General features: G+C 34.2%; 1 protein-coding gene across 1 annotated transcript; it reads right to left on the bottom strand.

Moving 5' to 3' along the window:
- Positions 1–22,323: 22,323 nt before the first annotated feature.
- On the bottom strand, positions 22,324–24,028 carry LOC143555867 (F-box/kelch-repeat protein SKIP20-like). The gene is made up of 2 exons (XM_077045341.1): positions 23,356–24,028; positions 22,324–22,976 (listed from the first exon to the last, which is right to left on the bottom strand). The coding sequence occupies exons 1-2, from the start codon at positions 23,898–23,900 to the stop codon at positions 22,406–22,408; spliced, it is 1,116 nt and encodes a 371-aa protein (XP_076901456.1). The 5' UTR covers positions 23,901–24,028; the 3' UTR covers positions 22,324–22,405.
- Positions 24,029–24,396: the final 368 nt, after the last annotated feature.

Consider the following 24,396-nt stretch of genomic DNA (forward strand, 5'->3'; position numbering starts at 1 on the left):
ATTTTGTCACCCAACTAAAAGGAGTAGAAAAAAAAATAATAATAATAATAATTAAGCAAGTCTTCATGTTGAAGGAATTGATATCAACCATATATATTATTACCGCCACGTTTTATGATTGATATTCACATACATCAAACAAAAGGCTAGTGAAGTCGGTCTATATAACACACTCACCGCCAACTTTCAATATATATATTACATGAGAGATTTAAGACATAAGTGAGAGAAAGTAAACAAAACTAATAAGGTTGGAGGATCTAAGAAAAATATAATTGAGAAACAGAGTCAGCGATGGGTCACCGTGCTTGACGGAGTCAGAAAATCAGCTATAAAAGGGGGGCAAAATCAGCCTTCATTCCCTGCTCATAACTTTCTTTCTCTCTCAAATTTTCTTCAGAATGTTGGTATAATACCCGAGTGGTCGTAACGATATCCTATCCGATCGAAAGAAATATTTTATACACGAATCCAAAATCTCTACCTGAACAAGGTAAGACATTGTTCTATCGTGTAAAGTTTCTAATCTCATGGTTATCGTTATGATTATGGGTTTATATTAACTTAGCAATACTACATAGTATTTAACCTATGTGCTTAATATCAGGAAGCTCATAAGCCGTAAACTTGCAAGGTGAGACATTCGAGTTTTTGTACCACTCACATTTGCGTGAGACAACTGTTTTTCCGAAACTGTCATGATGATTTCAAAACCTATAAAACTCATGGCAAATGATCTAAATGTTTTCAAATATATTTTTAAAGTATATTAAATACATTACAGTGATTAAGTCTCTGTAGACTTACGGGATTGTTACTACTGGTATTGTGGGGTTTTGTATACAAGGCTTGCCTACTAGGCTATTACACGTTACTTATTGGACAAGTGTTATCCAATAAGTAATATGAACACAGTTATAGATACGGTCGAGTGAAAAGTACCTTTCGGATATCGTTATTAGTTTTAATTAATAGCTTAAATAACTTAATAGAAGTATTCCAAAAATCTATTCATTTCCAACATGAGTATGGAAATAGTAAACTCAACAGATAGAAATTAAAGAAACACAAATGAACCCATTGTATTTCAAAATCAAACACCTTCAAAAACAACCATAAAAGAAAAGAAAATACTTAGAATAGCTAAGAAAAAGAAAATGAGAAAGAGACAAGAAATTTGTGTAACACAACTACAGCCATAACCACAACTCACAACCACATGGAGCTACATAGAAACCCATATTAAAGAAGATAAATAAATGCCTAGATGAGTACGAAATATTCCAATAAGCAATCAATAATAGCAACGAAGGGACATCTATCAACCCTCCAGCCCACAATCAAAAAGTTAAAAACCAAGAAGTTGATATTTTTCCCGACAAACAATCAACCACATGCCGGTTAGAAGAATGATGAATAAATGATTGACAGTTTCATATTATGATAAAAATCCATATGCACCTTGTCAACCCTTAAACTCCAAACAACCCATTTCTTAAGTTGGAATAAACCCAACTAATCTCTAGCAAGTATAAAATTTAGTATCATTAGCTTAATATGGTGGCAAATGCTTAAAGCAGTAAGCATAAAAAAAATAAATAAAAAAAAATCAAAACAAGTGTATACTCTTAAACTAAATCTGCAGAATTTGCAGATTGATTTAATAGAGTAATTAAGAAACATTCATGAGGTAGCTACTACTAAAGATACTAAAGGATTAAAAGAAATAGAAATAGAAAGTGATGGAATTTGGAAATTCCAGGAAAAGAAGAATCCGGATATTTACCCAAAGAAATCTACGGGAAAGGATTCTCAAGGAAACAAATATACGATACGTCCTAAAGAAATAAGATGTATTAGGATGGAAGAAAATCTATTGGCAAGTTACGTATCAACATGTTCAACTTGTTCGCAAGTGTAAAACTTAACATCAAAAGCCATTAGGATTACTTCAACAATTAGATTTGTCAGAATAGAAATATGAAAATAATAACAATGGGATTTGTTACTAAAATTACCTATTGCAAGAAGAGGTAATGGAACAATCTAGGTGATTATGAATAGATTAACAAGGACAACTTGTCTTCATCGTCATCATTGCTGCTACTAGCAGACGACGAAGAAGAAGACGATGATGACGATTCATCCTCCTCACTATCACCATCCTCCTCCTCATCATCATCACAATTCTTGATGTTAGCATTCGCTCCGTTATCGTTAACAACCTTAACCGCATCATCATCAACAGAAACCTCAGTGTTATCTGTATTACTATTACTATTATTAATATTATTATTCAGTTGATCCTCTTTAACAATCTTAACCTCTTCATCATTTGCAGTATTGTCTGAATTAAAATTATTCACTTGATCAGTGGAGGTTAAAAAGACCTTACTAATCTGTTCCTGAATCAATGACCCCAAATCATTAGCTTCCATATGAGGGTTCTGTTCAGGGTTCATGACGTCAGCAAGTAATGAATCTGAGTAATCCTCTTCAGCCCAGCCGTTCAAGTTTAACAAGGAATCAAGAAAAGAGTCTTCGACTTCTATGAAAGAAGATTGACTGTCAAGTGGGTCGTGTTGTGGTTTGACTATGGTGGTGGTGTTATTATTATTAAGGGCATAACCCATCTGCAATTAGGGTTTTGGAGAACATGGTTGCAGAAGAAGAACAAGTATATAAATAGTTTAAGGGGTTTTAGGCGTTACAGATATATGCGGGCGGTCTTAAACCCTAGCGTCGGCTGGTTAGGTTATAGTTTTCACTTTTCAAAGGGAAGGAACAACATATTTATTTATTTAGTTTGTTTAGGGCTATAAGCAACGGACGGAACTGAGCCGGACGAGACTTTGTCCATGTTCGTCCGTTAAGCTTTTGACGGACAAACGCATTGTTCATGTTTACTTTACTGGACGAAAATTTGTGTTCATGTTAATTCATTAACGAACGACCGGAAGTCCGTCGAGCATCTGGTTCACTTACAGCCCTAGCTTCTTTCAATACGGTACCCGCTTTGGTACTACTGATTTTTTTTTCAAATCTCCACCGAACTTGGTACGATACCGGCATTCAATAAACTATAATACGAAAACCGTAAACCACAATTGAAACATAATACCAAAACTAAAAATAAAACAAATAAATCATATATCAAATTCATTCATAATCAAGTATTGAATACCAAAACATATTTCTCTAAAGAAACTTATCAAAATGTTTAAACAAAATAAACCAAGCCAAAGAAGGTTAATATCCGTTTACCCTTTGCTAAACGATTGCAAAATATATAAGGCAAATGAAGTTTTGAAAAGCCCTTTTGAACCTTGAACGACTTGAAGATATAAAGCATGGATACGTTGAGTGCTTGTGTGACAACCGTCAAAATTCCAAAACGAAAATGTCAACTTTTAAAAATCAAAGTGACAAAAGGTAATAACTGACATAAAAAGTGAGAGTAAATATACGCTACAAACGAGTTATTTTTAGGTGGTATTCAAATATTATAACTAGAGCTTTTAACAAAAGAGTTAACTTTTAACATGTGAGACGCATAACCAAACGTTCACAATTATTGTTATTATATGTATATGACAAGTAAGTTAGAAATAAAAAAAAATACATGTCTATATATAAATATAAACAAAGATGGCGTAACACCAAGCCACCAAATATAATAGAGTTAGTAATTTAATACCATAATAAATCTATATGTTCATTTTGTCACCCAACTAAAAGGAGTAGAAAAAAAAAAAATAATAATAATAATAATAATAATAATAATAATTAAGCAAGTCTTCATGTTGAAGGAATTGATATCAACCATATATATTATTACTGCCACGTTTTATGATTGATATTCACATACATCAAACAAAAGGCTAGTGAAGTCGGCCTATATAACACACTCACCGCCAACTTTCAATATATATATTACATGAGAGATTTAAGACATAAGTGAGAGAAAGTAAACAAAACTAATAAGGTTGGAGGATCTAAGAAAAATATAATTGAGAAACAGAGTCAGCGATGGGTCACCGTGCTTGACGGAGTCAGAAAATCAGCTATAAAAGGGGGGCAAAATCAGCCTTCATTCCCTGCTCATAACTTTCTTTCTCTCTCAAATTTTCTTCAGAATGTTGGTATAATACCCGAGTGGTCGTAACGATATCCTATCCGATCGAAAGAAATATTTTATACACGAATCCAAAATCTCTACCTGAACAAGGTAAGACATTGTTCTATCGTGTAAAGTTTCTAATCTCATGATTATCGTTATGATTATGGGTTTATATTAACTTAGCAATACTACATAGTATTTAACCTATGTGCTTAATATCAGGAAGCTCATAAGCCGTAAACTTGCAAGGTGAGACATTCGAGTTTTTGTACCACTCACATTTGCGTGAGACAACTGTTTTTCCGAAACTGTCATGATGATTTCAAAACCTATAAAACTCATGGCAAATGATCTAAATGTTTTCAAATATATTTTTAAAGTATATTAAATACATTACAGTGATTAAGTCTCTGTAGACTTACGGGATGGTTACTACTGGTATTGTGGGGTTTTGTATACAAGGCTTGCCTACTAGGCTATTACACGTTACTTATTGGACAAGTGTTATCCAATAAGTAATATGAACACAGTTATAGATACGGTCGAGTGAAAAGTACCTTTCGGATATCGTTATTAGTTTTAATTAATAGCTTAAATAACTTAATAGAAGTATTCCAAAAATCTATTCATTTCCAACATGAGTATGGAAATAGTAAACTCAACAGATAGAAATTAAAGAAACACAAATGAACCCATGGTATTTCAAAATCAAACACCTTCAAAAACAACCATAAAAGAAAAGAAAATACTTAGAATAGCTAAGAAAAAGAAAATGAGAAAGAGACAAGAAATTTGTGTAACACAACTACAGCCATAACCACAACTCACAACCACATGGAGCTACATAGAAACCCATATTAAAGAAGATAAATAAATGTCTAGATGAGTACGAAATATTCCAATAAGCAATCAATAATAGCAACGAAGGGACATCTATCAACCCTCCAGCCCACAATCAAAAAGTTAAAAACCAAGAAGTTAATATTTTTCCCGACAAACAATCAACCACATGCCGGTTAGAAGAATGATGAATAAATGATTGACAGTTTCATATTATGATAAAAATCCATATGCACCTTGTCAACCCTTAAACTCCAAACAACCCATTTCTTAAGTTGAAATAAACCCAACTAATCTCTAGCAAGTATAAAATTTAGTATCATTAGCTTAATATGGTGGCAAATGCTTAAAGCAGTAAGCATAAAAAAAATAAATAAAAAAAAAAATCAAAACAAGTGTATACTCTTAAACTAAATCTGCAGAATTTGCAGATTGATTTAATAGAGTAATTAAGAAACATTCATGAGGTAGCTACTACTAAAGATACTAAAGGATTAAAAGAAATAGAAATAGAAAGTGATGGAATTTGGAAATTCCAGGAAAAGAAGAATCTGGATATTTACCCAAAGAAATCTACGGGAAAGGATTCTCAAGGAAACAAATATACGATACGTCCTAAAGAAATAAGATGTATTAGGATGGAAGAAAATCTATTGGCAAGTTAAGTATCAACATGTTCAACTTGTTCGCAAGTGTAAAACTTAACATCAAAAGCCATTAGGATTACTTCAACAATTAGATTTGTCAGAATAGAAATATGAAAATAATAACAATGGGATTTGTTACTAAAATTACCTATTGCAAGAAGAGGTAATGGAACAATCTAGGTGATTATGAATAGATTAACAAGGACAACTTATTGTATACCAATGATGGGAACTTTTAAATAGAAAAATTAGTTTAATTATATGTAGACAAGTCTGTCTCATTTTATGGAGTTCTATTATCCTTAGTGTCAGAACGAGATAATAAATTCACTTCTCATTTTTGAAAGAATTTCCAGATAACTATGGAAACAAGAATAAACTTAAGCATAACATACCATACAAAGATTAATGGTCAAAATGAAAGGATCATACAAATATTAGATTACATGCTAAGAGCATGTGCAGTAAATATAGTAGAAATTGGAATAACCATTTGCCACTAGTAAAAATGGTTATCACTTATACATTAATGCTACCTCATTTAAAACACTTTATGGACAAAAGTGTCAAATTTCAGTATGTTGAACAGAAATATGAGAAACAGATGCTTAAATTTACAAATATGAAAAAACAAAGGGATCCTATAAGAGTTATGTAGATCATCTACGCAAGCTAATAGAAATTCGAGATTTGAGATAAAGTATTATCAAAACGATCTCCATGGAAAGGAGTAATTCAATTAAGAAATAAAGGAAAGTTGAGTCCAAGGTTTATTGGACCATTCCAAACTATTAAACAAATACGTCAGTAGCTAATCAGCTAAAGCTGATATACGAAATTACTGGTAAACATAATGAACAAGGGAAAGTTACACAAAGGATATAAGAAATAAAGCATGATTAGCTGAAATGTTAATCAAGAAAAATGGTTCAAGAGAAGACTGAATCGAAAATATAATATAGTTAACATTAGTAAATGTTTAGAATAGTAAATAATTAATTACAACTAGCCATTGTTAACAATTTACGTTTCTTATTATGATCTGAATTATTAGTTGACATGACATACATTTGAAACCCCAAGCTTATAATCATTACAAGATATCTTTCTATTGATTACATCATGTTATATACGGATAAAGCGAAGTATAATATATTTTAGACATTATGAAATTTTTAAACAAAATCAGTCAACAAGACATCAATAGTGTTTTTTTTAACACTATCCAACAAAATAAATTCAGTGAAATTAATAAACTGACTTGTATGATTGAGTAAAAAATTTATTAAAAAATAATAATAATAATAATAATAAATAAATTCAAGGTCACTTATGCACAACCAATTTAAAAACATTGTAATATATGTCGCCAATAAAATAGACACTCAATAAATTGAATACTTTGTCTAAAAAAAATAAAAAAAAATCATATAAATGAATATGTTAAAATACTCCATTCAATATTTGTTTTATAAATAAATCAAATGATTTAGAACAGAAGCAAAGCGCTTTAAAGAGAACTAAGGAATAACTTTATATAATAATAAATAAACAAATTGTATGATATAAAAAAATTGTTATAAAAATAATATTAATAATAATAATAATAGTAATAATTAAAAGTCATACCCACAACATCTAAATTATAAAGTTTTCATATGACAAATCATAATTACTAAAGGTTAGGATACAAAATATCAAATTCTTCGTCAAAAGAATTATTCTTATTATTAAAAAAAATCATGTAAAATTTAAACGTAAAATAAATAATAATAATAATAATAATAATAATAATAATAATAAATGGCTGAGAGAGGATATAAAAAATAACAGTATATAAATATTTCATTTCTATAGAAGATATTGAATATATAAATTATAAATGTATAGGAAAGAAAAGAAAAACAACTAACTATTCGATATAGAAAAAAAAGAATTTAAAACATATAACAAAAGATAACTAAGAATCTTAAGTAAGATAAACGGACTAGTATACGTAGCTAATTTGTTAGCCAATCATCTTATAAGAATGAGATTAAAAGTTAAATTATGTAACCGAACATATTAAGCAATTATCTTATATAATGATATTTTGAACTATCATTAAAAAAAAAATAGTCGAATTACATAATATAAATCTGGTCCAACAAGATAATCAGAATTATCTATATAAGAAGTATTCAAGTTATAGCATAATTCAATAATTAAATATACTTTAAATCAAGTACATATGATTGAGTAAAAAAAAAGATAAAATAATAATAATAATAATAATAATAATAATAATCAATTTACTAACTATAAAGGGTAGTGTATTCAAATTCATAATATAAATATAACTAGAGTTATTGGCACCTTTGATGTTTGTCTCGGCATTAAAGATTTCCGAAACTGAACTGAACGATATTATTATTTTCAATAACATCAGATAAATAAAAATAATAAATCGGAATAAGTTTTAATGTAAAACCTGAACATTGGAATTTTTTTTTAACAAAAAGTCTTAGAATTAAATTATAAACAATAGACAAGTTTATCTATAAAAATTAAGAACATACTCAATTCAAATAATAAATACTATTATGTACTTACAATTAGAACTAGTAAAATAAAGCTATTACGCCTTTAACTTATTATTATTTGGATTACATTAATATTAATCTAATTAATTTAAAATACAGATGTTTTGATAGTGTTTTTTTTTCAAATTGAATCTTCAAATTGATAAAGGCATTTTCCTTTTTAATTTGATGCATAAAAGGTAACGTTTGATCATCCACATTCATAAGAATCTTTTACACACACGAAAAAAAAAAAAAAAAACCTTTCATTTAATATATACACAACTGCACAAGAAAATAAAAATGATTCGCTGCTCCAGAAACATACATTTGTATCCAAGAATAACCGGATCACGTGTTTGGGTTTTGTTATGAATCAAGTTCAAGCTATCTCAATAACCGAAATCTTTTTCTATTCTAATTCTACATCTTTCGTTCAAAACAAAAGAGAAGCGACGGTTCAAAATTTCCCATACATCATGATATAAATGTATATATATATATATATATATATATATATATATATAGCATACACATTTATGGAATAAACAAGAATACATCTGAAATCCAAGAACTAATAAAATGATTTCTAAAATAAACAAAGTCAAAACAAAACAATATAAAGTTATACCCAAGCCAAGATCACTGATAAAAATCACTAGTATTGCAAAGATAAATATTTCTCGAATAACAAATCTCGAGGACGAGATTTTAATAAAGGTGGGGAGGATATAACAACCGTCAAAATTTCAAAACAAAAATGTCAACTTTTAAAAATCAAAGTGACAAAAGGTAATAACTGACATAAAAAGTGAGAGTAAATATACGCTACAAATGAGTTATTTTTAGGTGGTATTCGAATATTATAACTAGAGCTTTTAACAAAAGAGTTTACTTTTAACATGTGAGACGCATAACCGAACGTTCACAATTATTGTTATTATATGTATATGACAAGTAAGTTAGAAATGAAAAAAAAAATACATGTCTATATATAAATATAAACAAAGATGGCGTAACACCAAGCCACCAAATATAATAGAGTTAGTAATTTAATACCATAATAAATCTATATGTTCATTTTGTCACCCAACTGAAAGGAGTAGAAAAAAAAAATAATAATAATAATAATTAAGCAAGTCTTCATGTTGAAGGAATTGATATCAACCATATATATTATTACTGCCACGTTTTATGATTGATATTCACATACATCAAACAAAAGGCTAGTGAAGTCGGTCTATATAACACACTCACCGCCAACTTTCAATATATATATTACATAAGAGATTTAAGACGTAAGTGAGAGAAAGTAAACAAAACTAATAAGGTTGGAGGATCTAAGAAAAATATAATTGAGAAACAGAGTCAGCGATGGGTCACCGTGCTTGACGGAGTCAGAAAATCAGCTATAAAAGGGGGGCAAAATCAGCCTTCATTCCTTGCTTATAACTTTCTTTCTCTCTCAAATTTTCTTCAGAATGTTGGTATAATACTCTAGTGGTCGTAACGATATCCTATCCGATCGAAAGAAATATTTTATACACGAATCCAAAATCTCTACCTGAACAAGTAAGACATTGTTCTATCGTGTAAAGTTTCTAATCTCGTGATTATCGTTATGATTATGGGTTTATATTAACTTAGCAATACTACATGGTATTTAACCTAGGTGCTTAATACCAGGAAGCTCATAAGCCGTAAACTTGCAAGGTGAGACATTCGAGTTTTTGTACCACTCATATTTGCGTGAGACAACTGTTTTTCCGAAACTGTCATGATGATTTCAAAACCTATAAAACTCATGGCAGATGATCTAAATGTTTTCAAATATATTTTTAAAGTATATTAAATACATTACAGTGATTAAGTCTCCGTAGACTTACGGGATGGTTACTACTGGTATTGTGGGGTTTTGTATACAAGGCTTGCCTACTAGGCTATTACACGTTACTTATTGGACAAGTGTTAGCCAATAAGTAATATGACCACAGTCATAGATACGATCGAGTGAAAAGTACCTTTCGGTAATTTGTAAGCAAGCAGATGTAAAAACATCTTAATGCTGTAATTGTATATATGCCATTATAAATGAATGTACTCACCAGTATTTCCCGCTGATCAAATATTTTAAAACATGTTTCAGGTGAGATGATAAAGATAAAGGAATTGTGCCTGCGGGCCTTCCAGCTTAAATAAGTGACTTATCACCAGAATAAAGAAACATGTTTTTGTATAATAAGGATTATCCCTATAAAACATTTGTAAGGATATAAATGGATTTTATCCAACCAGATGAAAATCATGGTGTTTTACACTCTGATAATTTTTCCTAACTACGGTCCTGATGAATTTTTTTCCGCTGCTAATTAATAAACACCGATACCACCACTTGCGTTCACGGCTCCCCTCCCGGGGTATGGGTTCGGGGGCTGTGATAGCTTGCAAATACTAAAAAAACCTACATGTTTCAAACGGGTACCCAGTACCAAGATACCCGTACCGGTACCCGTGAGTAGTTAGTAGCAAATATCAAAACTCTAAAATCTTGATGTCGGTATCTAGACCGAATAGACAGGACATGTACGAGCTTAGGTATTCGAGAAAAATCTCATCCTTAAAATGTGGCTCTAAATGAACTGTAATCGCTGTTATTACTTTTTAAGTTAACTATTTTATAATTCCTTTTGAGAGTTTGAGTGATATCGTTAAGGTTGATTCCGCCAAACGACTAACATAAACATTTTGTTTATTGTTCTCTATAGGTCGAACTGATCCTCACAAGTCACAACCCGTTTAATTTGCATTTATTTATATGTTTTTGACAAGACATGAGCAAATTTTTGATAAATGAGATCTTTTTGTTCTAACACCCTAAGGCATGACCATCCTCGTTTACAACCTAACCTAACATTAAAAAATTAGTTTCTCTATCTTTCATCTAAACAACCCAACCCAACCCAACCCAACCCAACCCAATCCAATCCAATCCAATCCAATCCAATCCAATCCAATTTATATTTTCACTCTCATTCACAACTCAACCCAACTCAAACCAATTTTCTTTATTAAATAAATATAGTTTGTTAATATATAAAATATACATAATAAAATAAAATGTTAACATAATAATTTTACGAACCAATAGTATTTGACTGATACCATGCTTCAAAAATACTTTTTTTTAAGAACTCCGTTTTATTATAAAACAAACATCTAAATGTTCATAAAAAAAACTAAACATGTCTATGGTTTTAGATTTTGTAAATGAATTTAATATTACAAATTATTAGACAAAAAAATCATTTTTTTATGTAAAATTAGTTTTGTAATAAATTAAGATAAATATATGGAGAGTTGCCAATAATCTATTGGCCCAATTAATTAAACAACCCAATTAATTAAACAGATGCCTAAACTTGGTTTCTTCGCTGACCGGGTTAAAAATGGGTTGTGACCTGCCTCTCAAATTTCATTTGTCTTTTTATCCAACTGGTAAACCGACTGAACATTTCGTTTGACAATGGGATTAGTCTAAGGTCTTCACCATATTGAGTAGGCTTGTAGGCCGCTTAAGGTTGACTTCTTCCTTATTTGTAACAATGGTAAGAGTCAGAAAGTGATCAAAGGGATTAATTGTGACACATCAAGCTACCCCATGAGCCCATGACCTCTCACCATATTACCCGTTGAACCACCGAATATAAAACCATAAGACTAGAACACTAGTTAGGAACAAAGAGTCTACGTGCATCTAAAACGAAAAAACAAAATAAGGTGATTACTTCCTTGACACCTTCTCTAGCCCTTATCCAAACTTCTTAGATCCATGTTTCAAACCAAAGGACACCTCACAACTTACCATCCTCACTATTTAAGAAGGCCAATCTCCCAAGTTTGGACAACTTCAACAACCTGAGCCTAGCTAACAACACTTGAGCTAGTCTGGAAAATATTTTGGACCATGGCACAAATCCAGTAACTCACCATTTGCCTATGAATCAAATTCTACACCACCACATTCTAAGGATATGTTCGGCTGAGATATATAGTGTCTAACACGGTTTTAGAGGAGGCTAGAACCAAAGATACTAGCCATGTACCATAAGCGCAATAGGCATGGTATGTTGAGTCATCATCAACTATGGCCAATGACGGGACGGCAATTTGTACATGCAAAAACTTTTTGTTACCTTAATTTAAGAGTAGTCAAAAGTCAAGGTCAACATCAAATTGTATGTTTTAAAAGTTGGAACTTAGAACTCTCTAAGGTGGTTCGCTATGGACGGGGTTAAGGCGGCTTTGGATTTGAACACCGACGAGAGGCGCTATCTTAGGAGCCCCCCCCCCCCCCCCCGGGTTGGGGGGGGGGGGGGTTGTGTCTCACTAATACTAGCTCTATGGGGTGTATTTGTGGGCCCTCCTCCATGTTTAGCGGTCATATGACCATTTTAAATATTAAAAAAAACTCTTAAATTATAAAATTTTCACTCAATTTCTACAAACATCTTATTCACTTCTTTAAACTTATAAAATTTTCTTCAAAATTATATCTTCCGACTCATCTTCTTTAAACTTGTTTAATTTAGTTTTTTCTATAATTATATTTTTATTTTATAGTGTTTTTTTTTGTTTTATATAAAAAAAAGGTTTAAAGCCCCTCGGGGGGTTAAACGATAGAAAGACATTAGCACTGCAATTTATACACGAGACACGAATACACGACACGTACCTACACGACTTTAACAGGTAACAGGTAAGACCTTAACATGTTTCGTGTACTAAACAGGTAGAAACGAAATTACCTGTTAATTTTCGTGTCTAAACAGGTATAATACATGTTTACCTGTTAGGTAATTGTTAATACCTAGTTATTTATAAAATTAAATAAATATATATAAAATATATATAGTTATAACTTATATTATATCCCACTATCCATTTATCCCTAACCCTAATTCATTCTTAGTTTCTTACAGCCGTCTGTCTTTCAAGTCTCAACATCCATCCTCCCTCTCACGCCGGCCATCACCCGAAATCCTTCACCGGCCTTCCCTCTCACGCTGGCCATCACCCGTCGTGGCCATACTCTCTCCGGACTCCACCCGTCGACTTTCATATATTATATTAAGACTTTTATGAACTTTCGTCGACTTTTGTTTCGTTAAAAAGGTTGTCAAATATGTGTTTCTAAACAACTATTACCGTGTACTATCGTGTATACCAGGTATTAACAGGTTCGTGTTCGTGTTTGGGTTACAGGTACACGATAAGTTTTCGTGTCGTGTACAGGTATACCCATTTCGTGTTCGTGTCTTATCGTGTACGGGTATACACGATATGCCAGCCCTAAAAGACATTATAGTTTGGGGCTTTAAAGCCCCTCACCACCTAAGTGAATAGCCTAACAACCCCCTCCATACACCACAACCTCTCCTTATACGTATTTTTAACATATATGGTTTAAATAGCGAGATTATCCTCTTAATTTATGCTTGTATATTAAAGGGAAGTTTTATATGATACAAGATCAAAGCATACATGAATCATAATTACGTAAACAATGAATATTTGCCAGTTAACTATCACCCGAAACAAAATTTCGAACATTACATGAGTGAAATACTCGCACTTGCCAAATCATTTATGATACAACTATGATAGATGAACAAGAAAATTATACATGACTTTGGGATCACCTATGTTATAGGTATAGATGCGTCTTTTCTCCATATATGATATAACTAAACTTATAATCCAACATAAAACAAATTTGACTTTGTTGATTTTCTTATAATATTCCAAAAAACATATTTATAAATAAAATCTTTTGATAAATAACAAACAAACAAACAAACAAAAACACCCCCTTTTACTTTACACCTAAAAAGCTTCCATTAATGCAACTATCCATCTATAACCATTCATCATCCCCAAGTTCAACTTTACACTTACCCACCTCCCAATGGGTTGCTGTTTAACCACCACCGCCACCAACCACCATCATGCACCTAAACAACCACCACCACCTACACCACCGCCGCCATTCGAAGAAGAAACAGTTAAAGAAGTTCTGTCCGAAACCCCCATACTACTCCCCAAACCACAACCCCCTCAAACTCTACTTCACTCGCAGGAACACAAACCTCAAACCATCGAACTCCAAGAAAATGTGTCCGAGGTTTCGGAAACATGTAGCTACAGTTACAGTTACAGTGAAAGCTTCTCTGCTGCAACGACTGCCACGGTGGCAGAAGACGGTGAAGTTACACAGAAGGTGAAGACCAAGTCACCGCCGGCGAAGAGGGTGGCCGGAAAACGTGTGACAGGATATTCCGGCGAACTTGTAAGGAAGGAAAGAGGTAGTAGGCCTAAACCTTTGAATAGAAAGCAAATGGCTCCGGCACCGGAGATAAAACGCCGGACGGAGATGAATGCACCACAATGCCGGAATGTGGGGACAACTAATGACGGCCGGAGGTCGAGGTCGCCGGCGGTGGGTCGAGAAAGACGTCAACGTCGGGAAGTGTTGCCGGTGAAGGCGGTGGAGAGTGGAGGAAAGAGTACGGTGAAAGTGGTCGGTGACGGTGGTGTGTCGCCGGAGGTGGAATTGCTGGCGAGTGAGTCGTTAGAAAACCCTCTTGTTTCCTTGGAGTGCTTTATTTTCTTGTAATGCTCGTGTTTTTGTTTCTGTGTAATATTGTTTAGGCGTATGATAGTTTGTCGTTAAAAATAGTTTAGCTTAATCTAATTGTTTAGAAGTAGTATAGTTTGTAGTTAAGGAAAATCTTGAATCTAAGTATTTAAGAAAAAAGAATGTAAACATGTCGTTACGTTTTGGAACGATCGACTTTTTTGTGTGTTAGCACTTGGCATGTTAGGCCACTGTATTTCTCAAATTTAGAGAACTTTGTTGCTTCACTTTGATGAGACTTTGTTGTCTTAAGCGGGCTCATGCTGATATCAGACTTTGGCTTGGGCCTTTCCCCAGAAAAAACATACAACCGGTTACCACTTGTCAGTCGTTATGTCGCCACAAAAGCAGAAATCTTTGACGTAATGCATGGTGGGACAAAAACCCCGGTGGGAACGGGATCCAAATTGACAACCTTGTAAGGTTTAACTCAAATACTTCATAGTCATAATATAACAAAGTGAGACAATGATTCAAAATGAATAACCCAAGTCTTCCACCACTGTGCTTGTCTTTTTTAAATGTGTTTAATGTCTTTTTTATAAATTAACAAAGGGTTAACAATGCTATTTGTAATATACCATATGAACTCCTACAAATATGAATCTTCAAACTATTAACTTCCTTTATAATAACCAGACAAGCCCTATTAAGTATTAATAACACTATTTATTTTAGTAAAGAAGAAAATAAAACTAAACAATGCAAGTAAAGCCAAAAAGAAAACTAAACAGTATAGCTATAGAAGTTGGTTCAGAGAGTTTTTACACAAAAGCTTGAATTCTACGATTACATTGGAATAGCCTAAATACGCATAAAATTTACATAAAGATGGTAGCCACTATTTTAGGAGCAAATCATGCATTCCATATATCACGTGATTGTGAGAAAAATCAGGAGGGAATATTGTGAGAATATTATATTATTCTATACTCCCCCGCAAGCTGGAGTGTGCAGATTTCGCATGCCCAGCTTGTCAAGTAAAAGATCAAGTTGCCGTGCTCCTAACGGTTTAGTGAAAAGGTCAGCTATTTGCATCTTTGTTTCAATCGTCCGCTCATGGAAAACCGGATTATTAGCTATGTGTCGGGCCGCTTGGTTGTCACAATAAAGTGGCGTGGATCCATTTTGCTCGGCTTCAAGACCTTTTAAGAGCCATCGCATCCATAAAATCTCACTAGTGGTGGTTGCCATAGCCCGGTATTCTGCTTCGGCTGAGGAGCGAGAAACAACCGATTGTTTCTTTGATTTCCAAGAGACGGGAGCACCCCCCAAGAGAAGAACATACCTGATTCGTGATCTTCTTGTAAAGGGGCATCCTAACCAGTCAACATCACAATATGTGACCAAGTTTGTTCCTCCATCTTTAGGAAAGAAAATGCCTTGTCCTGGCGTTGCCTTTAAGTATCGTAGTACCCGCATGACTGCATCCAAATGGCTTTGGCGAGGGTCGGACACAAATTGGCTTAGGACATTTACCGGGTACGTGATATCCGGTCCCGTGGCCTGGAGATAGAGCAACCTTCCTACTAACCGTCAATACATACTAGCATCTACACGTACGCCTTCACCATCAACCTCGAGTTTTAGGTTCTGTTCCATCGGGAACGAGCTCGGTTTACACCCTAGCATCCCACTATCCTCCAAAATATCTAGAGTGTATTTTCGTTGGCTAAGTACTAACCCGTCTTTCGTTCGAGCAGCTTCGATTCCGAGGAAGTATTTTAGGGGGCCAAGGCCCTTGATACTAAATCTTTTATCAAGGTAGGTTTTTGTCTCCTGTATTTTTTTTTGGTCATTTCCCACTATGATAATGTCATCAACATAAATGAGAACACTAACAGACACCTTTCCTTTCTTATAGGTAAAAAGTGAGTGATCCGCAAAGGATTGTTTGAACCCAAGTTCGAGTAAAACTGATGTAAATTTTTATACCAGTTTCTCGAAGCTTGTTTCAAACCATACAATGACTTTCTCAGCCTACACACTTTCTTTCCTCCCCCTTTATCATAACCCTATGAGATCTTCATATAAACTTCTTCGTGCAAATCCCCATGCAAAAATGCATTATTAACATCTAGTTGATGAATAATCCATTCTTTCTTAACAGCAATAGCGAGTAAACTTCTAACCGTGACTAACTTAGCCACTGGTGCAAAAGTTTCATGATAATCGATACCTTCCATTTGCGTGAATCCCTTCGCCACGAGCCTTGCCTTGTACCTCTCTATTTCGCCATTTGGTTTGTACTTAATCTTATAAACCCATTTTGAGTCTATAGTTCTTTTTCCATCCGGCAATTCTTCTATGATCCAAGTGCCGTTTTCTTCAAGTGCTTTTATCTCCCTTTGCATTGCATCTCTCCAATTTTGATCCTGCATAGCTTGTTTAAAATTTTTCGGCTCATCGTTGGAAGTGATGGCCGCCAAAAATGCTTTGTGTGAGTTAGAAAACTTTTCATAAGAAACAAAGTTTGCTATGGGGTATACCGTTGAGGATTGTTGATCGGAAGCGGGACGTGCATGGTCTATGGAAGGGGGAAGTTGGACGTCATAATCATTAAGGTGTGCGGGTCTTGACTTGTTGCGTTTCTCTCTAATCGGTCCACTGTTCTCATTTTGGATATTTGTTTCTTCATTCACACTGGATTCCAAAGGTCCAATGGAGACATTACTTTCTAGTGGGTCTTGAGAGTTATCAAGTGGGTTGCCCAAGTCATTTAATTCACTCAATTCAAGTTCCCCCAGGTAGTTATGTATCTTGTCATGGCCCAAGTCTTCTATATCATTTTGCTCTTCTCATGTTTCATGAGGCTTGGCTCCATCTAACATTTCTTCTTCAACAAAAGGATAACGAAAAACATCTTCTTCTTTTGGTTCCATTTCTATAATTTTTGTTGCAAATGGAAACATGTTTTCGGCGAATCTTACATCTCTAGACACAATAATTTTGTCATGATTGGGATCATAAATTTTATATCCCTTTGTGCCACTTGGATAACCCATGAACACACCTGGTCTTCCTCTGATTTCAAATTTGTCACCTTTGGTCTCGGTACTCCGATAATAAGCCAAACACCCAAGAATTCTCATATGATCATAACTCGGCTTTTGATCATACAATAATTCATATGGCGTTTTATCTTTAATCACCTTAGAGGGCAATCTATTGATAATGTAGGTTGCAGTTAGGATGCATTCACCCCAAAACCTTATTGGAAGATTCGCTTCAATTTTGAGGGTTCGAGCCGTTTCGAGTAAGTGTCGGTGCTTTCGTTCCACCACTCCGTTTTGTGGTGAAGTGTGTGGACACGTTGTTTCCAATATGATTCCTTCTTCGGCATAAAAACTTAACATTTTATTTGAGGTAAATTCTCCACCGTTGTCGCATCTCATTTTATGAAAATCAATCAAACATGTACTCGCATCATACTTGTGCTTGAGGAGAAAAACCAAAACCGCCCTACTGTAATCATCAACTATTGTTAAAAAATAGTTTGCTTTTGAAAACGAAGGCGTTCGATACTTTCCCCATATGTCGCAATGTAATAAATCAAAACAAGCACTCGTTTTCGTCGTGCTGATAGGAAAGGGTTGTCTTGTCATTTTAGACTTAACACAAGAATCACAAATACCATTATTGTCTTGGAAAGAAAAATTACTAAGAAAACTTATTTGGGATAGTTTCTCATCACCAGCATGCCCTAACCTCTTGTGCCACAAACTGCCTGTTGCCATCATTGCCTTTCTTCTTCCAAACATCCCCATCTCATATAGACCATCTTTGCATCTACCCGCTCCAATCAACTTCCTCGAACGCAAGCCCTGCATAACAAAGAATTCAGGAAAAAAGGTTACTGCACACTTTAAATCATTTGAAAGTTTGCTAACTGACAAGTGAATTTTGGAACATGCAAACCCCCTTTCACTTTTACTCCATTAGACAAAGTGTGATTGTCTCTTCCTTCAACAGGTATAGTCTCTCCATTTGGAATGGTTACGGGCGTTTCGTTAATGGAGACAGTCTTTTCTTCAAGCAAATCTGCTCTATGGGTTATGTGTTCTGTACATCCTGAATCAACAAGCCATTTATTATGATGATGGAGTTTACCTGCCATGTTGGCTGTACATGACCCGCATTCCTGTGTCGACTTATTTTCTGGAGCAAAAAACTTTAGGAATTGCTCATATTGTTCTTTAGTTAGACCTGAAATAGGCCCGGTTTCAACTTCTACAGAGGCTGCCTTCGGCTTCACTTTCTCGCGCTTGTTGTTCTTCCCCGGCCACCATTCCGGATAACCGACTAGTTTGAAACACCCATTGCGAGCGTGCCCGTCCCTACCACAAAAATCACAGTGGGCAATTGATTTCCCGTCCTTCTGCATCGCTTTGTTAGAACCCGCGTTGCGGTTTACATCAGCCTTGAAGGCCGCTGCTTCAACAGGTCGTTATGATCCTTTGTTGTTCGTCATCAGAGACAAGGCGGTAGGCGTTCCTCAAGGATGGTGTCGGATTCATGGCGAGGATCTGGGTCCTAATGATCGAGTATTCCTTGTCCAAACCCATAGAGTTGTTCCTTTCCTTGGAGATCATTAAGTGCCTTCCCAAGGCCACATGTAGGAGTAGGAAGAAATGATTGTGTTTCATCCCACAACCCACGCAGTTTTGTGAAATAGGCCGAAACCGTCATTCCGTCTTGTTTAGTGTTAGAGATCAGTTGCTTTAGTTCGTATGCACGAGGTGCACTTTCTTTGCCAAACCCTTCTCCAAGGTCTAACAAAAGCTTGAATTCTACGATTACATTGGAATAGCCTAATAATTTACATATTTACATATTTAGGAGCAAAATTCAGGAGGGAATATTGTGAGAATATTATATTATTCTATAATAGCCAATTCCAGTTTCTATAAAAGTTGTCGTTTATAAATAAGTTATTAAATAACGTGTCGTTTATAAATAAGTTATTAAAGGACGTTATATCAAAACTTGTGGTGTAAATTTTGTTTTGGTTGTTTTTTTATTTTTCTTTGTTGCTAGCGATATTTTTATTTTTCTCTACTACAAAGTCTCTACAATTATTATTATACTCTTTAGTCTTTATGTTCATTGAAATGTCGCTCTCAACATACATTTTCATTCCCTTGAATTTTATATTTTACACGCGTATCATTTTATAAAAAATAAAATAATACATATGACGACAAAATTCAAACAAAATTAAAAGGAATATTGGATTTTAATAATCCCTGTTGAATGGTATTGGCCGATAATAATCCATATTCATTTTATTGTCACCGGCGGTTCCAAGTTCAAAAAAGTTGGCCCCCAATGGTCCCCCGTTAAATATGACTTAACGACGTTATAGTTTTTCCTGAATTTCAAACCAATGTTTTAGGGCTTTTGATCGTTAGGAGGATACGAGTCGAATGATATAAAACTTAGCTCCAAACAATGATCCAAACGACTTGATTTTGGTTAATTGTAAGTTTAAACACCCGAGTTGAACCATTGATTCGACATTTTGAAGCACTGTTTCGAAGTAAGGTTTACACCAATCGACTCGTATCCTCCAAACGATTAAAAGCCCTAAAACATTGGTTTGAAATTCAGAAAAAACTTTAACGCCGTTAAGTCATATTTAACGGGGGACCATTGGGGGCCAACTTTTTTGAATTTGGGACCGCCAGTGGCGATAAAATGAATAGGGATTATTATCGGCTAATACCATTCAATAGGGATTATTAAAATCAAATATTCCAAATTAAAACATAGTTTTGAACATTTGATAAATTGAAAAATACAAAAGTTTTTCTATATATATACTTTTCTTTATAAGCATCAGTATCTATCTATTCTAATAAAGTTTTATGATAATCACCCATGCCACGTGTTGTATACATATCTTACCTCGTATAAGATACATACACACGCACACACACTTTCGCAAACTACATATTCTTTTATCTATTTGGTTATAACATATAAACCGAATGAAAAAATTAAAAATTGTTTTTAAAGCGGTTTACACAATATTTCAAGTTAAACGTGGTTTTCGTTTATACAAAAACAAAAACTGTACTATACTATATATATGCAATACTAAGATAACATTATAGTATTAAATATGAAGTTTTTTGTGTGTTGCCTAAGTGCAACGACGGATCTATGAAGGTCTCGGGGTGCTTGAGCTACTCCTCAACTTTCTCAGTCAAATGCAAAATTAGTATAATTTTTTATCTTCGTTTTTATGTATAGGATACCATGAGCAAATATTTAGATACCTCTACGTTCAAAAAATTTTAGAATAGCTTTAAGAGTTTCTTCTATATCCGTGACTATCATCACGTGTGTATGAAATTCACGTCATAATAAAGTATAACAAGGCCGCGTATAGAAAGAGTTATATCACGTGCTTATTCAAGCAATTCTTTTTGACCATGACAATGAAAAACACTAGCATCATAATAAAGTGCTCTAAGGTAGCGTACATGTTTGTGTATAAATAGTCGTATCACGTGCTTTACCGTATATAAATTAAATAACCATCACGGATACGTACTAATGTTTAGTTATTGCTAGTAGTAAGTTTTATCTACCAAAGAAAAAGGAAAACATCGTCAAGTATGGAGTACACGGATAAAAAATTACAAATAAACTAATAAACAAAGTTACAATTTATATACTTAATCAAGAAGATGATCAAACACAATTATCATAGATTTACGCTTAATATTCACTTGTTTTCGCCCACAAGTAACGTATGTTTCCTTCTCGCTCATAACCATCCATTTGAACGAAATGGAGTGGAAATTAAATGTAAATCTATGACGACTATTATATATGTAGACGAGATTGTTTTTACCGACGAAACAAAATGTCAAGAATATATTATTCAGAAACAATTGAGCTATGATTTAAATTATTAAAATATTATTTTTGTTAATAATAATGATAGAAATAACTAAGATATATATCCTTCACTTGTGGCCTAATGGTAGGAGACTTGAGTTCCCATATGGAGACCCAAGTTCGAATCTCATTTGTGTCACTTTTGAGTGGATATTGGCAATGAAAAATTTGAGCAAGACCTTGTGCAAAGGTTGTAAGTTCGAACCTAGAGCCCATCCGGGTTTTCGTCCCACTGTGTGTTAAGCCAGAGAGTTCTACTATTGTGGTGGCACAGCGGCTGCCAAGTGTTAGACGACATTATGGTTTCCTGAGGGAACGCCCAAACCAAACTCTGAAGCCAACGTGGGCCCGATTAAAACAAAATAGTCTGACCAGAGTAAGAGTAAGACATCCGAGCTATTCAAAATTAAAAAGTACTTTAGTCTAAATAAAAGAAAAGTCGTTTAAAAAAAAGATATATACATAAACCTTGAATGAACCCAAAGACATTTAAAAATGTCATTTATTTATTATCATATTATCACAAATTATTATAATCACTTAGCATGTCTTTTATTGTAGTGTGTGATACATTTACTTATTCCTATTATTACATAGATATTTTCAACACACAATAGTATTACACGATGACGCCTCATTTGTCACGCCTTTTGTGAACGACACAATGACAAGAAAGCACCTTTTCACCATCTTCAATATTCGGCTCGAAACTTGTCCAATCCCCGTATCCCGCAATGTCGAACACATGAACTTCCGACTTGTACGTGGATGTTTCACCTATCATTCGATATCCTGCGAAAAAGTACAAGCACGTCCCGATTGGTGCAATCGTAAGGTATAGTTGTTCCATCAATGGCCGCTCTGGTGATGTCACATCAAGCATGGAAGTCGGGGACGAAAGTGATGACCCATCAACGACATTCCACATATTGAGATCTCGATCATATTTTTCGATGAACCCTTTCCACCGTTTGTAGCAGTCGCCAGAGCTGAAAAGCTTCCCTCCGACCACTACTATTTGGTTCGGTGGGACATCTAGTTCCCACATTCGTGGCAAAAACTGCCATGTGTTTGTTAGGGTGTCGTACACTTCAGCTGAGCTTCTTGCCATCGTAAACGGTCCCTGGGTGACAGTGGGCCCGTGGTCAACAAAGCCACCGACTACGTAGAACATGTTTTGCCAACTCACACCGACGCTGTTGTGCCTATTAGATAAAAAAACATATCAATATATTATTTTGAGATAATTACAATAAAACAACTAAATCATTACACCCTAACTAATATATTTCTATCTAAAGGTGGAGGTAAAGTATTTTGTATAAAAATTTCAAAAATATAAGTTTGCATATATATACGGATGGGTATCCATAATAAAAGGTTAAATTTAAGGAAATGTCCATTTTACGGCTATATTAAAAGTCAAAATAGCCGTTGTTTGCGGGGATGGTCTTCAAGATCCCCCCACCCCCACCACCCCACCACACACACACACACACACTCGGGACGTTGGTGTTACATCGATCCCACATCAACCCTCCCACCCCTTTCAGCTTTCACTCGTTCCCTCTACCCCAATAGTACCTTGATGTTGTCATGTTTGGCAATAATTCCCACTCGTCGAGAGCTGGATCATACACTTCAGCCGAAGACAAACCTCTAACACCATCAGTTGTGCATTTTCCTCCGGCTACATAAATCTTGCCACCACTAACCGCACATGCAAAGTCAAATCGTGGTTCTTTAAGTGGTGCGCATTCAGACCAAGTGCCATCTCGGATACTACAACGTAGAACAAACTGATGGACGTGTATGTCATCTTTGATCACATGATCATCAAACTCATGACTTTCGAGTATCTTGTTACAACAACATATCCCACCAATGATGTAAATGAAGTCACCCACAATGACCATTTGAAAACCTTTCAAGACTTTATTATTGGCTAGTGGTATTGAGGTGACTCGATGCCATTTGTTTGTTGTTGGGTTGTAGCATTCGATCCAGTTCAACTCAGTCACGTCGGGTGATGGATTTTTGGCTGAAAATGAGGCGTAAACGCGATATAATTGGGGTGAATCTTCATCTTCTTGGGATGATACTTGAGAAGATGAAGCTATGGAGCCCATATGGGATTGAAGTGTTTGGGGGGAGTGGCTGATTATAGACTAGAAATCTTATCAGGTCGAGGAAGTGAAAAACTACTCTTGTATTGACTTATATAATAACCTAGGAAAATAAATTAGCGATATAATCTATGAATAAATATTTGTCTTTATTTCCTTTAAGACATGTTTTATATGACAATATTGTCTTCTATAGCTTGGTCGTTATTATTGTAGTTTTGGACATCTTTTATATCAATTGCATTCAGTTTTTACAAAATAATAAGAAACAAAAACAAATACTTTTTTAATTGATATGATCTCCATCACACGTGGTGTAACCGTAACGTGTTAGATTTTAACATAATCAGACAATATGAAATATATGGATTGGATTATGTAGTGAATCTCTAAGCAATTTGCTTTGTTATTGATGTTTGATTCTACTCTATGTTTTAGGATAATGACCAAGAACGTTGTACTATGTTACAAGATACTTGGGAAATACAAGGACGATGTA

The sequence above is a fragment of the Bidens hawaiensis genome, unplaced genomic scaffold (assembly GCF_021521415.1).
Source record: "Bidens hawaiensis isolate Kalapana, Puna unplaced genomic scaffold, B.hawaiensis_p1.1 tig00018403_1, whole genome shotgun sequence".
In the NCBI taxonomy this organism is placed as follows: Eukaryota; Viridiplantae; Streptophyta; class Magnoliopsida; order Asterales; family Asteraceae; genus Bidens; species Bidens hawaiensis.

Coding starts and splice junctions, on each gene's coding strand:
- LOC143555867 (XM_077045341.1), bottom strand. CDS start 23,900: ATGGGCTCCATAGCTTCATCTTCTCAAGTATCATCCCAAGAAGATGAA. Junction 22,977..23,355: donor CCAAACATGACAACATCAAG/GTACTATTGGGG, acceptor TTTATCTAATAG/GCACAACAGCGTCGGTGTGA.